This window comes from Peromyscus leucopus, chromosome X (genome assembly GCF_004664715.2).
Source record: "Peromyscus leucopus breed LL Stock chromosome X, UCI_PerLeu_2.1, whole genome shotgun sequence".
In the NCBI taxonomy this organism is placed as follows: domain Eukaryota; kingdom Metazoa; phylum Chordata; class Mammalia; order Rodentia; family Cricetidae; genus Peromyscus; species Peromyscus leucopus.
Genome location: NC_051083.1, coordinates 34227444 through 34243992, shown reverse-complemented (window position 1 = coordinate 34243992; position 16549 = coordinate 34227444). Strand labels below are relative to the sequence as shown.

Genomic DNA, 16549 nt, shown 5'->3' with positions numbered 1-16549 from the left:
ATGAGGATGCCAGATGCTGGGAAAGCAGTCTGCATGCAAGGAACATAGTGACAGGGTGGCTGCTCCTCAGACTTTGGTGTGGAGGAGAAAGAACCATGTGTTAGGGAGCAGGGTGCTATTTCTAGGATTCTCTGGCCATTTGCACTCTTCTCGGTCGGTCGGTCGGTCAGTGCATTTGGTGGAATGGTTTGTTTTTAGTGATTGCCTCCTCCTATCTCTAACCAGAGGGTACTTTTGAAAAGTGATTTTCCATGAACTGGAGCAGTGTGTGTTGGGGGTGGTGCACACAGCTGTGATACCACTACTATGTCTGACTCAAAAGGAAGCTTTTCCTTTAGAAAGAAGTACACAGAATTGAAGGGAAGGTGACCAATGATGCTTGTTTCCTTCATTCTCTGTTAACCCTGAGCCCTGGGGACCCTGCCCAACCCTGCGTAGAGAAGTCCCAGAACATATTCTGAACAGGTCAATGGGCTGCTGAGCTCCTGAGCGCCCCCTGGTGTCCATGGCATCAGCTTGCTCTGTTTGCCTGTATTACTGGGGACCAGAGAGAAGGAAATGTTGCAAGCTAGAAGAACAACAGCTGGGGTGGGAGTGAGGATCCATTCAACCGACTGTGTAAATAAGATGAGACATGTCTTGGCTCACCCACTCAATATTCTGCATCTGGCTTCGTGTGACCATCCGTTACCTTAATGTGCATCTCAGAAAGCTTTGCACTGTCTGGGACGAGCATTAAAATAGCCAAGTACTTACTTGTCGTGTTTCTAGTCTTCTAAGACAAAATATTAGCACATTTGGAATTAAAGATGATCTTCTTCTGGTGTGAGTGTTTGTGTTGTTCTTTTTAATTGAAATAACCTACAGGGAAGAGGCTTTAGAAGTGCAGTTTGATGAATTGTTTAGTATTTATATGCCTGTGTAACTATCACCCAGACCAAATTATAGAACTTTTTCACCCTCCCAATAGGCTGCTCGTACCTGTCTCCTCTCTTCATCCTCTACCCTGTGGGAACCTCCCCAAAGATGACCATTGTTTTAAGATCTCTCACCAGTGATTGGTTTTGCCTGTTGATGAACTTTAATGAAATTGCATAGTATGTGACTCTTTTGTGTCTGGTTTCTCACTCAGCATTATTACTGTGTGGTTTATTTGTGGTATTATGTGTAGTTCTCTTTGTGTGTATGCGGCATATGTGTACATATGTGTGAGTGCACACATTTGTGCATGTGGGTGGGGTACAGAGGAAGATGTTTGGTGTCTTACTGGATTACCCTGTCTTGTTCCATTGAGACAAGGTCTTCCACTGAATCTGGAGCTAGGCTGGTGACCAGCAAACCCCGGCAATCGTCCAGTTTCCAGCCCAGCCCACCCCCAAGCCTGGGCTTCCAGGCTCATGTGGCCACACTGCCTTTTCCCGTGAGTGCTGGAAATTGGAACTCAGGTCCACACGCTTGCACAGTAAGTGATCTTACCCACAGAGCCATCTTCCTAGTCCTGGTGTGTTTTTAAAAATAGCACTTAACTGATTAATACTGATAGCAAATAATATTTTGCATGATAGTCCCCAATCCATTAATTTTCCTGAAGATACCACTGTGATGTCACATTTAGCATTAGACATCTTTTACTGATGACAAAATGGCTGCTTAGAGATTTGAAACATTGCTCCCAAGGTCATGCCACTAATCAGTGATGTCAGAACTACTTCTAACTTTTTGGCTCAGAGCATTCATTCTCTTTGCTCATCATGAAGCCTGTGCCTTACCCTCTGCCATGGATGGTAGAGGACATAATGAGAGAATGAAAAGGATGAGAAGGGGGAGAGTCCCCTCAATTGTGCATTTGGTTGGTTTGACCATGTGGTATTTTGGTTGAAGACTGAACAAGCAATTTAAAGAGTCAAGCTAGTAACCTTGAGCACCTGAGTACTATGTAATGGATGGGAGAGGAGAACCAACCAGGTAGCTGGCCACATCCAGGCAGTTCCACTTATTGGAAAGAAGACTATTCATCTAGTTTAGCACCCAGTTGCATACAGATTATGTGTTGGCTCAACAAGGTTGCTTTCTGCAGGCTCCTAAATATGTCATGGAAAAAATTCTCACTACATTAACATGGTTGGGGCTGTTTATCCTCTGAATGTGGGTCAGCCATTTCCACTCTGCACAGTCCAGTGCCTCTGGGGAGCAGAGATAATATGGGGGAGTTCTCCATTTCCTTCTCTTGGATAGACCTTGTAGGTTCAACCTAGCAGTATTGCTATCTTATTGATAGCCTTAGTTTTACTGTACATGTCCTATTCCCATTGTTAAGGCACCAGATTTGAGGTGAAGAGAATCTGGGTTTCTTTTGCCATCTAAAGAGGTTTGCCAATAGTCCTGATCTCTTGTACTGTATTTGAATGGTACTGTCATGGCTAATTAATACGTGATGGCATGTCTATATGAATCCTTACAAGCCTTTGTAGCTCATAGTTCTGCACCAGGATGTAGCCACTACCTCTGAGATAGTAATACCTAGCATTTTAACAAGTGGGCTTAATTGTCACAGAGCTGAGACTGAGAATGTGGGACTATGAATACACAGCCTGGAGGAAATCCAGAGTCCTGCAACCTTGGCTCAGAACCTCGGAGAGCTCCAGGTGTGGCTGCTCCATCTGGCAGGAAGGAGTTGCTTTAGTGCCAAGTGTACCCTTGTTTGCAGAAAGGAGTTATTTCATGTGCATGGTAAAGGACTCTGTAGATTTGAGCCTAGATAATCTTTGGTTTATGGGTAGAGGTCCAGTGAAGCTTTGGTCACCTCTGGAGCCTCAGGCAGAATGCTTCAAGTGCACTCCCTAAGTCATGGCACTGGTTCTTTGGGGGAGGTCAGAGGTGTCCGTGGTGGCTCTGCTTTATACCTTTGTGCCTTAGTTTGCTCTTGCATTCTGACTGTCTCAGGAGGAGCAAGGAGAAACATACATGTGAAAGTACTTTACAAGTCACGTTGTGTTACTTGGACCTTCATCATCTGATTTTAGAGCATCCTGATAGGAACCTATGATGTAGAATTCAATGCATCTGCATGGCAAATAATGCCATGGGGACAGCATGCATCCCAGGTATTTCTAGCTAGAAGTAGTCATGGAGACTGACAGCTTGCTGTGATTTGAAAAGTTTTTGAATGAAAAAGTTAGGCCCGTGGTCTTTTGGAAGCAACCAGAGATTTCAGAAGGAGGATGACACATCAGACATTTACTTTAGAAACATCCCTGGTGGGGCTGTGGAGACTAAACTGGGAGACACTGGAGGTAGGTAGACATTGTAATTGAGGCAGAGCTCAGAGAAACGTAGCCGAGAGATGAGCCCTGCAGCTAGTCAGCTGCGATTCGCATTCTGCTCATTTAATGAGTTCTCTGGCTGTATTATTCTGTGCCTGGGACTCATGTACAGCTGAGACACTGCTAACTCGGTAAAGCTCGTAGGGTGGGCTTTGGCACATTGTGTACAGTCATATCAAATCTGTCATTTCAACTTTCAGTATACATCTGGTGGTGCTGAGAACATTCACAGTGCCATACAGCAGTTAACACTCTTCTCAAAGCCACAGGCAGGAGCTCTGTGAATATTAAATAGTAACTCCCCATTTCCTTTTCCCTACTCCTAGGTAGCCTCTACATAGTTCCTGAATTTGCCCATTTTAAAGACCTCATAAAAGTGAAATCATGTGTTTGTCCGTTTGTGTCTCTCATATTTAACTCAGCGTGTTTTCTGAACTCATCTGTGTTGCATTGTGTATCAGAACTTCATTTTTTAAGGCTGAGTAATATTCCACTGTAGAGATGTAGAACAATCTGTTTATCCATTTATCTGTTCATGACCCTTGCGTTTCTTCCTTATTTTAGGTATTATAAATAATGTGGGAACATTGGCATGCGCCTGTCTGTCTGCATCTCTGCTTTCAGTTCTTTTGAGTCGATTCCTAAGAGTAGAGTTGCTGGGTCCTGTGGTGCTCTTTATTTAACTTTGAGGAACTACTGCACAGTCCTCCACTATTTTGCATTTTCTTCAGCCATACAGAAGGGCATCATGTACTCCAAAATCCTTATCAGTTCCTGTTTTTTCTCTCTCTCCCTCCCTTCCTCTCCGTCCCCCATCCTCCTCCCTCTCCCCCTCTCTCCCTCCCTCACTTCCTACTTCTTTAATTTCAAGATATCTTGGTCATTTGAAGGGGTATCTCATTGTGAATTTGATTTCCATTTCCCTAATGACTAATGGGTGAGCTTTTTGTCATAAGTGTATTGGCCATTTGTACTTTAAGGCTTTTGTTTTTATCTTTCTTTTCAAGACAATAGAGGAAGAATAGAGAGAAACAGAGAGAGGAAGTGGTCAAGGCAGACTGAGGGCCTGGGTAGAGAGGGGACAAATGCTGACTTTTCCAGCCCAGGGAAGTGGACAGATAATGGGGTGCCAAATAGGATAGACCTCCTCCTCCTCCTCCTCATGAGAAGGGGTGGTTGGAGGAAGGCATTGGCCTTCCAAAGGCTGCACAGAGCCAAGGCATTGTTCAGGTGAGGAGCTGGCAGGGTTCACTGCCTTGTCATGTACCCAGTTTTTTTTTTTTCCTCAGAAAGAAGTGAATTTCTTCTACCTAAGAAACAACTTAAAAACTGTAGTCGAATATGAACAGTCATGGAAGTGGGGGGAGACAAAGGAATGTGGCGTGTCTAAGGCAAGCTTCTGGTGCTATCTTTCTGTTCTACTTGCTTCTGGTAGGTTGCTCCTTTCCAGCCAGCCTGCTCAAGTTATGCTGCCCAGAGCACCAGGACCATAGCTTCTGAGACTTCTGCTGAGCATGTTAGCACCACAACCTTGTTCTTCTCCTTTTCACCTCACCCCAGATATGTGCCCTTGATGGTGAATGGTCATGGCGACGCCATGGTCCACTGAATGTCTTGGGATTACTCCCTGGCAAAGGTGATGGCTGTTGTTGGCAACTGTTAGAGAAACAAGTGCATTTGGTGGCTTCTCCTCTTGTCTTCAAGAGCCATAGCCGGCTGGCAGCCATCATGGGGCTCAGGCAGACAGTGTTTGCAGATTGTCCCCTGATGCCATCTGCCTGTGAGGCTGCAGGAAGCCCCAGCAACTGCTGTTGTAACAGGTGCTGGGGCGGCTGAGGTGGGTGTCCCTGTACACACACAAACACACATGCATGCACACAGGCACACAACAGCAACTTGCTGTGATCTGCAGAGCTCCTGCTGCTAGTGTGGGGCTCAGGGATGTCAGCTGAAACTCTCAGCCCAGCAAGGCCCCAGCCCGGTTGCTGGTTTCCGGTGGGGCCCTGGTTAAGGAGCAACAGAGGGTGAGGTTGTTGTGAAGAAAGCTAGCGATTGGCTCAGGGGTGGAGGCAATGTGTTTGACAAGCATTTGCTGTTTTCTTTCCATCTCAGCCTTCTGACTCATTTTGCAGAGGGGACCCAACCTCCATTTCTTACCCTGCTGTTTTTTAAAGCACACAAGCCTTATCTGTGAGTCCTTCCTGCCATTCAGGCTTCAGGTCTGGCTTCCCAAGCCTTGGTTTTGTACCTAAGTTAGTGTGATCGTGGGCTCAGACAAGAGTAGAAATGATTTTGCTGGGTTTGGAAGAATTCCTGTGTATGGCCTGTATTTGTGTTACTTAGTATCATTTTAGGCTATTAATGATTTTGCAAAGAATTATCCAATTTATTAAAGCAATATAAAGTGTATGTTGAGTATTCCTTATTCAAAGTGCTTGGGACTAGAACCATTTCAGTTTTAGGATTGGAGGGAAGTCTTTGTATTTACCTAATGAGATGTCCTACAGTTACATTCCAAATCTAAACACAAGATTTGTTTCATATGTACACATAAGCTGAAAGTAATTTTATACACATTCTCAGTGTACCTCTGTCTTATCTGTGATCTACCACATGGGGTCAGGTATGGGAATTGCCATTTGTGGCATCAGGTCATTGCTCCGAAAGTTTGGCGTTTGGAGCCGTTCATGTTTTATGTTAGGAACATTCAGCTTGTGACAAAATCATGCATTGGGTTTAAAAGATTCAGCTTGAGCTCTCCTCTCCTCCCCCCGCTTCTCTGTGTATGCACACACATGTGAAATGTGGACACCAGAGGAGGATGCTTGTATCCTGCTCTATCATTCTGTCTTAGTCTTTTGATATAGTATGGTGGTTTTCAACCCATGGGTTGCGACTCCTTTGAGAGGTCACATATCAGATATCCTGCATATCAGTATTTATATTACAATTCATAACAGTAGCAAAATTATAATTATAAAGTAACAGTAAAATAGTTTTATGCTTGGGGGTCAGCACAACACAAAGAACTGTATTAAAGGGTCACAGCATTAGGAAGGTTGAGAACCACTGCTCTAGGGTCTCTCATGGAACCTGGTGCTAGGCTGGTGGCCAGCCAGTCCTGGCAGTTGTCCTCTCTGCCCCCCCCCACGTTACTGGAGTTATTGGTGCATATGCAATAGCAGCAGGCTTTTTACCTGGGTGCTGGGGAGGCTAGCTCAGGTGTTCATGTTTGCACGGAAAGGACTCGTACTCACTGAGCCATTGCCTCAGACTCAAGATCCAGATCTTTACAATTGCATCCATCTATCGATTGATTGATTGGTTTTATGGAGGTCTGAAGACAACTTTCTAGAATTGGTTCTCTTCTTTCGTCATGTGGGTCCCAGGAGTTGAATTCAGGTCATTTAGCAAGTTCCTTCATCTACTGAGCCATCTTGCTGCTCCCAAGAGCCAAATCGTAAATGAATTTTGATAGAAGTCCACCTAGCTGAAGGCCAGCAGACACTTACTATGAAAGGTTGGGGGTTTCAGGCTTTGTCTCTGTAACATCTCCTCAACTCCGGAATCGGGGCATCAAACCAGTCATAAGATACACATGAATGCATTTGTGTTCTAGTGAAATTTTATTTACAAACTAGCATGATGGGCTGGAGTTTGCTGACCTAAAATGATAGTCGTTATTTTTTTCTGTCATTTAGCTCTTATCCCCCTTTTTTTTTGGTCAAGAATTCAAAAGCTAGAGGAACTTGAGAACTACAAATGCATTTCAATCATCTTTTGAGTTTAGTATAATTACGAGCGTAGTGGTGATTTGCAGATGTAGTTTTTCTAAACCTTTGTTGAGAAGAATAGAAATCAAAGCTTTTGAAGTGGGGCATGTGCTTGGCTGGGGCTTGTCATAGTTGAAAAAAGTAAAGGAAGCCATAATTTAGAGTTACATGGTGGTACTTATATTTCAGTCAGGCTCTTGACGTTCACATGGAATGGCCCCAGTCATACAAGGTAACCTTACTATACTGGGCATTATTCTATTTTATAGGACTAGGTGTTTCTTTAACAAATATAAGAAAGAAACTACACAAATTCAGACAATGGTATTTGTCAAATATTGTGTTGTGCCTATGTGGCATTATTATTGTTCATTTCCAGAGGGATGAAGAGGCACCCCAGAACTTCAAACTATAAATATTCTCTTCCCTTTCTATGTCCTAACAGGAAATAAAGAAAGATATGAAGAAAGACCCTCTCTCCAACAAAGCTCCAGAGAAGCCCGTGCATGATGTAGCCAGTGGAAACGCTTTGCTGTCTTCTGAAACCATTTTAAGAACCAATAAGCGAGGTATGGCAAAGGGGGGACCTTTCTCCCTGCACATGGGCGAATCTGGAAACCCATGTATGTATGCTGTCAAATTGAGCATTGCTAAAAAGTTGAGGAGTTTGTCTTTCTGGTTTTCAGTATAAATTTTGTACACACACCACACCCCCCATACCCCTAGTAACTCTGTAGGAAAAAGAACTAATAAAATTTTTCAGAGGAAAGTTGAGCAAACTTGTAAATGATTTATCAAGGGGTTTAGCTTCAACCTTCCTACCTATTTGTGTGGATGAAAGGTGAGTTGAGAGAACAGTAAGGTACAGGCTGATCTGAGATGGCTACTCAGACTCCCCTTTGAATCATAGACTCTGTTAGTGGCTGTCTTGCTAACTGCCCAGCTCCCCAACACAGACCCTGCCTCCCTGTGTTTGTAAGGAAGACTGTTCAAAGACATAGCTAATGCATCATCTAGCCTAGAAACCTTTAACAATCCCAGGCCTGTTTTCCTTCTTTTGAGACTTCAAGTCACTTTCAGTACGAGCTTATGAAAACTGCTTCGTTTACCATCCGCCCTGGTCAGAACTGTTTTTTCAATGATGTGAGAGAGAACCTAAGATTCCAGAGAGGACCCTAATCAGTTCTGAACTGTGGGCACACTTGGTACTTTTAGCACTTCCTGACCTAGGGTCAACCAGGGCCCACAGTGAGCTGAGCATGCCCAGACAAGGTCAGACTTCAGCTGCTCTTTTTCTGGGCTCATTGCGTCCTTCAAAGGGAATTGAGAGCTGTTCAAAACCAGCAGGAAGAAATGTATTAGGAAAGGGTTCCATTAACAAGGGGGAAAAAAAGAGGCAAGTTTACATAACCACAGGGAAGAACAGCTAATCTTTCATAAAATTTACACAGCATGAGAATTTGTCCAATAAACTGCCCATTGATCCTACTTCTGGTAACATTGGCTTTGTGTCTCTCTTCCTTCCTGCCTCTTCTCCTGCCCCTTCCAGCTGCTCTGGGGTCCATTTCCTATTTTGAGTTATTCACATGAAATATTGGCCCGTGGCCCAAGTTGGTTAGCAGCTATAGGATTTTCTTCCTTTCCCTTCTTCTATTAAATCTCATTGTCCCCAAAAGGGGATGCCCCTCCCGTTTTAAGAATTGAGCTTATGTTACTGTAAAACTATAATCTTTGTGAAGTGCTTCCTGAATTCTTTAAGGAAAAAAAAATGGTGTTTTGGGCCAGAGTCCCCACATAGTTCAGACCGGCCTTAAATTTAGCCCAGGCTAGTTTTGAACATTTAAACCTCTTGTCTCACTCTCCCAAGTGCTGACGTGACGCCATGTCTGGCCTGAGCTGACATGCTCAGCTCTCCATTCTTGCGTATAGATTCCCCAAGTCCAGAGGAGACTTTGACTTTGGATTTAAGAGTTGGAATCCAGTGAGTCTTCTTCCTGGCTTCTGGAAGCTGTCCCCTTCAAATGGCTCTGCTCACGTCCAGCCATTCCTTACACAGTGACCAGTAGCAAGGTCTTTCTGGTCAGCCCCACTATTTTATAAAGTCAATAAGAGACTTAATTAATTTCAGAAGAGAAGGAATTAATTAAGGCAAAGAATGAAGGTAATTATGTGCACGGGTTCAATGAAATTATCTGAGAACTTTAAGTCAACGAAAGAATAAAACTTTTTAGATAATTGATTCTTTAGAACTGAAACTCTGGCCTTTAAGTTCCCCAAATGGAATTTGTTGTTCACCAGAAAAATGAATTCCAAAGGGTGGTTTTACTTGACTGTTTCAAGCCTTCTACCTTAGGCTACAGCCAGATTAAGACCAGGCTTTTATAGTTGGCAGCTTTCTATGCTAAATGCCAGGAACTGTGAGACTTGAACAAGCAAAGGCTTCCTGTTACTGGGAAGCCTGTAACAGCTGTCTCCATTCTGCTCCAGGCTTCCCACTGACCTACTGGGTCACCTGGGCCAAACATCAGTTCCCAGCTGAAGGGAAGCATTGTGCACCAGTATGGGTGCTCTTTGGTCCTCTCCCACCCCATTAAGACTAACAGTATTTTGTCCCTCCTTATAAGAATCAGTGTGTGTGGTGGAGACTGATTGGCCTTGTCAGGCCAGATAAATAGTTCATTGTACTGATCTCAAAAGCTACATTTCTTTCCCACCCAAAATCAATTAAAAAAAAAAAACATACCCCTCCTCCTCAAAGCAAAAATCAGAAGCTAAAATCTGTGGGAGGTCTTTCTAGTTCCCCCTAAACACTTGTTTAAGTTTCTCGAGTTCCTGAAGTCCACCCTTCCCCTTTTGTTTCCATCAAGCTTGTCCTTAAAACCTTTAGGATGCTGTGCTCTGTCCCTATCTTTATAGCTATGATTAAGGGAGGAACTTGTTCTTAGGGTTTGAAAATCTCTTTGGATTTGCTAATGTGGGATTTTTCTTCAGGTATATGAATCAACCCTATAATCCCACCTTGGAACCCTGTGAAAATTTTTCAGAAACACAATTTCCCCTCAACCTAGTTGAAGATGGAAGGGCTCTTTTCTTTCTGTGTGAGCCTTGTCATTTGATTCAGGCCTGGAATTGGTTTAATGAAGAAAGAGTCCATTCTCTTCTGGCTCTGACTCTGAACTTGAGCCACGTCACTGGGGCCTGAGCTCAAGACAGCCTTAGCTGAAGGAGTTTACCCAGTTATATCTAGCTGTTACTACATTTTGTGACATGCCTCGCTTTGTGACAGTCCAGTTGTGACATTCACAGTTTCTAAGGCTGATTTATGGAGGGACAGGAATGACTCTTCGTGTCTATTGTTTGAGAAGAAGAAGAAAGATTCAGCTGAAGTTCAGAGAGAAAGCCAGTCATCCCAGCTGGCTTGAGAGCCTGAATGAGCTGACCATCTGGGGCCCTGCAATGTCAGGCAGGTGTACCTACCTCTTGGTCACAGTGACAGAACTTTGGGCCCTGACAAAACTAGTTGAAAGCGACTTCTTATTTTGTAATTTCTCTTCCATTAAACCCATACAGAAGAATGATGGGCCCTGCTAAATTGGAACATGAATGGGTAAAGGGAATGTTTCTTAAAAATGTTCAAAAACATGGGTTGAGAAGCAAAATTGAATGAAATGAAGTTTTAACAGTTACTAGCGAATATGTTTTTAAAGATGAGCACTTGGTTTTGTCCATCTGAATGCTCTTTTCTACTTCAATTCAAAACAAAATAAAAAGCCATTTGCTTTCATCTGTCGAAGGAATTCCTGATGAGCTCTGTCCACGTGACAGATTATATATGTAGACTCTAGTTCATATTCACTGGCCTGGGTGAAGACCCAGTTTTATGCCAGGGTTCTGGCCTCCATCATTAACAGGCCACGGGGGAAAACTGTGCCTCAGAATCCTCCTCCTTGCTGCCTGTGATTTTGGACAGTGTTCCTTTTTTTTTTTTTTAACTTTTTGGTGAACACCAGTGAGCATTCTCTAGCGTGTGTTTATTTGCATGCCCACTATGCACCCGACCCTGTGCCTGGGCTGCCACAAAGACTAGCAAAGCAGCAGGCCGTCCCGCCTGTAAGCACTCCAGGCTGGGTGCCACACGGGAGACACTGAGAAAGCCCTGGCCATTTCTTACATCTTTCTGAAGAACAGGTGGGGTATCTCTTACTTACTTTTGTCATTCTTAATGTCAAGCCACTCGGTGGGTTTCTGGTTGGCTTTATGTGTCCTTGTTTCTATTTCCAGTTTATCATGAATTCAGTGTTTGGTAAGTGTCTATTGTATTTTGTGCATTTCTTATTCTTTGCTATTACTACTGTTATTGTTATGCTCTCCTGATACAAACTGTGTTTTATAATCATCTTTTTAAGCCGCTCTGCTACTTTGGCATCTGCCTTCTGAAAGATAAACTGCTTCTTACCATCTTTATTTAAGGTTATGCATTTGCACTTTAGTACCCCTTCCAGAGATAAATGCTGAACGACCTGACAGTTTTAAAGATGTTATTGGTAACAGGTCTAGCTCCGATGCTGTGAGGTGAGCTCATCTGTCTCACATGAGATTCTGGTTAGGATGGGGGCAGGGCTGCTCCCTGAACTGGTATGTGGATCTGACTTTATAGAACATTATTTTGTGGGTTCTGCTCTGATACATTTAATCTTTTTGACAGATCTGACTCAAAAGCCTTCCTTAATGGAAGGACCTGTAAACTCTCTGCCTCTGGTGACACACTGTTGCTTTAGAAATCAGCATGGGAACCTTCAGGATTCATATGCATGTGGATGGGTGCTGCTTGCATGCCCTTCATGTTCATGTGGGCCTCATATTTGCCACATGGAAGTGCTCTCCCTTTGGGACTACTACCTGTAGCTCTCCAGTGAATTGAACTAATGTATAGTTCCTTCCCTTGTATGAGCAGTGGTCCTTCCAGTCCCTAAACAGATCTGGCCAAGTGACCACTCTCCTGTCACTTTTTTTCCGAAAGGGAAATGTAATCTTTTTTTTTAAACTTCCACTTTTTTTTTTATCATTTACCTTGGCTGCCTGGGATAATATACCAAGGTGTCCATTGGACTGATTCATGAGACTTTGGGTGAGGGTTAGAGCATGTGCATATGTGTGTAAATATGCATACGCTGGCATGGAAAGCACATCATGGCTCAGAGACTCAATGGCATGGAAAAATAGTTTTTGAGATAGGGTTGACTCAAATTCACTAGAGATTCCTTTGTCACCACCTCCTGAATGCTTGGATTACAAGCATGTGCCATCATGCCTGGCTGATGGCGTGGATCTTGAAGGTCTTGGGTTCTTTGTTGGAAATTATCTGTAAGCAAAGGATTCAAAAAGTGCATCCTTAATAAAGAAAATGTAAGTTTGGGGATTTAGCTCAGTGGTAGAATGCTTAAAGCTGGATTCTGTCCTCAGCTTTGGGAAACAAAAAAAACCAAACCAGACCAGACAGAGTAACCCATTTGGCTCCTGGTAATCTGTTATTAAGGTCTAGGTAGAACCTAGGGCGTTGCTGGTAGAAACGAGGCTTTTTCCTTTCAAATGTGCATTTCCCTGTGGCTGACTAGGTATCCGAAAATGTGCCATTTCGGGTCAGACTGCCCTTGGAGTTTTTAAATCCGCTGTTGATTTTCCCTGGAGAGGTGGCGTCTATGGACTGACAGAAGGTATAGCTAGCTATTGTGTGGAAGGTATTGGTTATCACCAGAGCTGATCTTTCCCAGGGGAAATGAGAACTTGGAAGTGAGGGAGTAGGAAAGAGAGTCACTTCATAAACATGCACATCTGATGTGTGTGTGTGTGTGTGTGTGTGTGTGTGTGTGTGTGTGTGTGTGTGTGAATGCATTTACAGTCTTTTCCCAGAGGTCTTCATTCTGATACCTTTTAACTGCTAGCCCTGGCCGTATTTCTGGGATGCCTTTGTGGGAGCCTCTGTTAGGTTGATGATAGAGACTCTGTTGCCCTTGCTCACTCATTGTTGTGTAGTACTACAAGTCCAGCCTAGGGGTACAACTGGAGAAAGGGACAGAAAGAAGCTATTACACGACTTCTGTGCGAGTCAATGACAAAATTGTTATTTTGAATTTTTCTTCTATTATATATCCCCTTTAACCCCTGTGTCCTGTCCCCAAGGCACTAACACTACAAAGAGTAATAGCTATTCCATCACACTCATCCTGGGTTTCTACCCGTCAGTCCCTAGAAGACATTTGATATGGGTTTGAAGTGGTGGCTCCACCTGGTGGCTTTTCTAGGAAACATCTCTTCTTGGTCACCTTTGAGGATGCCTTTGACTTCCCAGACTCAGTGTTCTCATTTTTTCCACCTCAGACCCACAGCTTCTCACAGTCTGTAAACATTCCCTTCAGCCCCCTGCTTTCCTGTCTAAAATTTGCTAATTGGACTCATAGAATCTGGTTCACGATCCTTGTTCTACCTGCAGTACCCACCACTAACCAAGAGTTTTTTCAATTAAGAATTATATATAGCCAGGTAGTGGTGCATACCCCTTTAATCCCAGCAGCTGGGAGGCAGAGGAAGGGGGATCTCTGAGTTTACAGCCAGCCTTCTTTCCAGAGTGTCAAATATGACAGATTCATGCATGTATATACTGATCAGGATTCTTGATAAATTTTGTTTCTTTGTTTTGAAATAAGGTCTCATACTGTATTTCAAACTGGCCTAGAACTCACTGTGTGGCTCAGCGGGATTCGAACTTATGACAATCCTGCTCCCTCAGCCTCCCACGTGCTAGCATTACAGGTGTGAGCCATCACACCCAGCTCTTGTTGATAACTATTAAAAACCAGAGACACCTATAGGCATGAGTTTAGGTGTAGATATTAATTTGGACAAAATGAAGAATCATGCTGAAATCCCTGTAGGTGAGCCAAAGTCTCCTCCTCATAGCTCCAAGTACTCTTAATTACTTCTTCATATCTTGTTGAAGCTGTGTTTCCTCCAAGGAGCAATATTTTTTATTACTTGTGTTGCTTTCAGTTGCCAGCAGGTGATAAAAGCAAACGGCCAGCTGTCTCTGCTGGCCTTCTGTTGGCTTGTAAATTGTGAGTGCAGCCTCTTCTTGCCTGGTTCGAATCGTCCCAACTTGGGATGTTACTGAGCATAATTATTTTGATAAGTTAAAATGTCTGCATTTAAATCTCATTTTTTTTTTTAGTTTTGTTAGTAAAATTGCTGATGTGCCTTATTTCAGCTGTACCTGTGGATTAGTCTGGGAATTAATCACTATTTATAGCAGTTCCTGTGGGAAAATGCATTTAGAGTTCCCAACTGTCTTAGTTTGGGTTTTCTGTTGCTGTGAAGAGACTCCATGACCACAGTAACTCTTATAAGGAAAACATTTAATTGAGCTTGTAGCTTACAATTCCAGAGGTTCAGTGCGTTATCATCATGGCGGGGAGCATGGTGACATGCAGGCAGACGTGGTGTTGGAGCTGAGAGTCCTACATTTTGCAGGCAATGGAAAGTCGACTGGCTCTCACACTGAGTGAAGCTTGAGAAAAGAGACCTCAAAGCCCACCCCCACAGTGACACACTTCCGCTAACAAGGCCACACCTCTTAATAGTGCCACTCCCTTTGGGGGCCATTTTCTTTCAAACCATCACATCAACCCTCTGCAGAAAGCACAACATATGCATATAACTTCCTGTTTGATTTTTCATATTTCTGGCAATAAATCCTTAGCCTGGAAAAGTCAGGGTCTATGTCACTGGGCACAGCTGAAGTTTGCTCTTCAGAGGAGCTGACAATTCCCAGTGCTATGGAGTGCTGAAACTGACATAATCCAGTCCCTCCATTGTGCTCTGAGGACAGGCCTGGCTTACATTATATTGTACCATCATATAGAGTCCTTAGTTTTCCTAGACCTGAGTACTCATGTTTGTCTGATTAAGCTGTGTTAGAACTGGAAATGTGGCTCCATCAGTGAGCATGGGGATCAGAGTTTGGATTCCTAGCACCTGTGTAACAGCAGGGCATGGTGGTACATGCCTGTAATTCCGGGGCTGGAGAAAGAAGGATTTCTGGGGCTTGCTGGCCAGTCAGTCTAGCTGAATCAGGGCACTCTGGGTTCCATGAGAGATGCTGTTTCAGAAAGCAAGGTAGAGCTGAATGTGGTAGCACCTGCCTTTAATCCTAGCACCCCTGAGGAAGAGGCAGGTGAATTTTTATTAGTTTGAGGGTCACTTGGTTCACATAGTGAGCTCCAGGTCAGTCCAGGGATACAGAGATCCGGTCTCAAACAAACAAACAAACAAGGTGGAGAGGTGACAAAGGATAATACTTGATGTTGACCTCCAGCCTCCATACACATATGCACACATGTGCATGTGTACCTGCACACACACACACACACACACACACACACACACACACACACACACACACCAGCTGTGTTGTAAAATGTAGTACTCTTGTGTATTTCTATCTGCTAGGGAGGCAACCTTACAACAAGTATGCCATATTCAGATAGAAACCAGGCTAGCGTTTCCAGTGTGTGTTGTGTTGAGTTTCAGCCCTAGGAAATGCTTCACAAGAGAGGCATGAGATGAGCTAGATATACAAAGAGGGGGAGGAAACTGCCTCTCTGATTGTATTTCAGCTGTAGTACTAGTACCCTCTTAAGGACTGACAAACACATTGATGTATTCCATCCTCTCAGATGGCCCGTGGTAAGGAAACCTGCTTATCTGGGATTGTTTTTCTGAGTACTAGCTGGGACTCTGTTTTCAGATATGCTGAACTCCCATATTCAGGCCAAGGACTTTGTTAAGGGTCTCTAAGCCAAGACCTGGTGAATTTTAAGTCTGAGTGGAGAAGAGGGGAGTGGCTGACGGCGCTCCTAAAGCTGGTGCCCATGAAACCGGAGATAGGTGTCACTTGGGGGACAATCTCTGAATGTGAAACTAGGAGCTCAGTGTTTGGGCTTTGGAAGTGACAAGCTGAAAGGAACCTCTCCCTAGACCCCCAGTAATGTCATGGGTCCTTGTGTCTGAGAAGGTGTCTGTAGGCTGGGCTTTGGCCTGAGAGTTGGATTGAGAAAGGCCTGACCTAGTGATCTGTGAGCTTGGTCATTCCAGCCTACCTAAGACTAGTGTCAGCATCGAACTGAAAGTCCAGAGTGCTTTGTACAATCATTCAGGCCCATACTAGCTATGTATCTCATTACTTTCATCTTTTGCTTCAATGGAAAGAAAATCATGGGTTTTCTTGATATCATTAAATGTAGCTGGAGAATTTCTCTCCAGCTCCCGCCAAGCCCTGCCAGTCCTGGAGCCCACTTATAAAATAAACACAATGACTCTTATATCATTTAAACTATTCGGCCATTAGCTCAGGCCTACCATTGTCTAGCTCTTACTCTTATACTAAGCCCATTTTTGTTA

General features: G+C 43.7%; 1 protein-coding gene across 7 annotated transcripts in view; it reads left to right on the top strand.

Annotated features, from left to right (window-relative positions):
* The window catches only part of Sh3kbp1 (SH3 domain containing kinase binding protein 1), a 344717-nt gene that overhangs the window by 119106 nt on the left and 209062 nt on the right, over positions 1-16549 (top strand). For all 7 annotated transcript variants that reach the window (XM_028873246.2, XM_028873244.2, XM_028873247.2 and 4 more), the window contains one exon: positions 7542-7665. In XM_028873246.2, coding sequence (XP_028729079.1) covers positions 7542-7665 — 124 coding nt within the window. The remainder of the gene's footprint in view (positions 1-7541; positions 7666-16549) is intronic.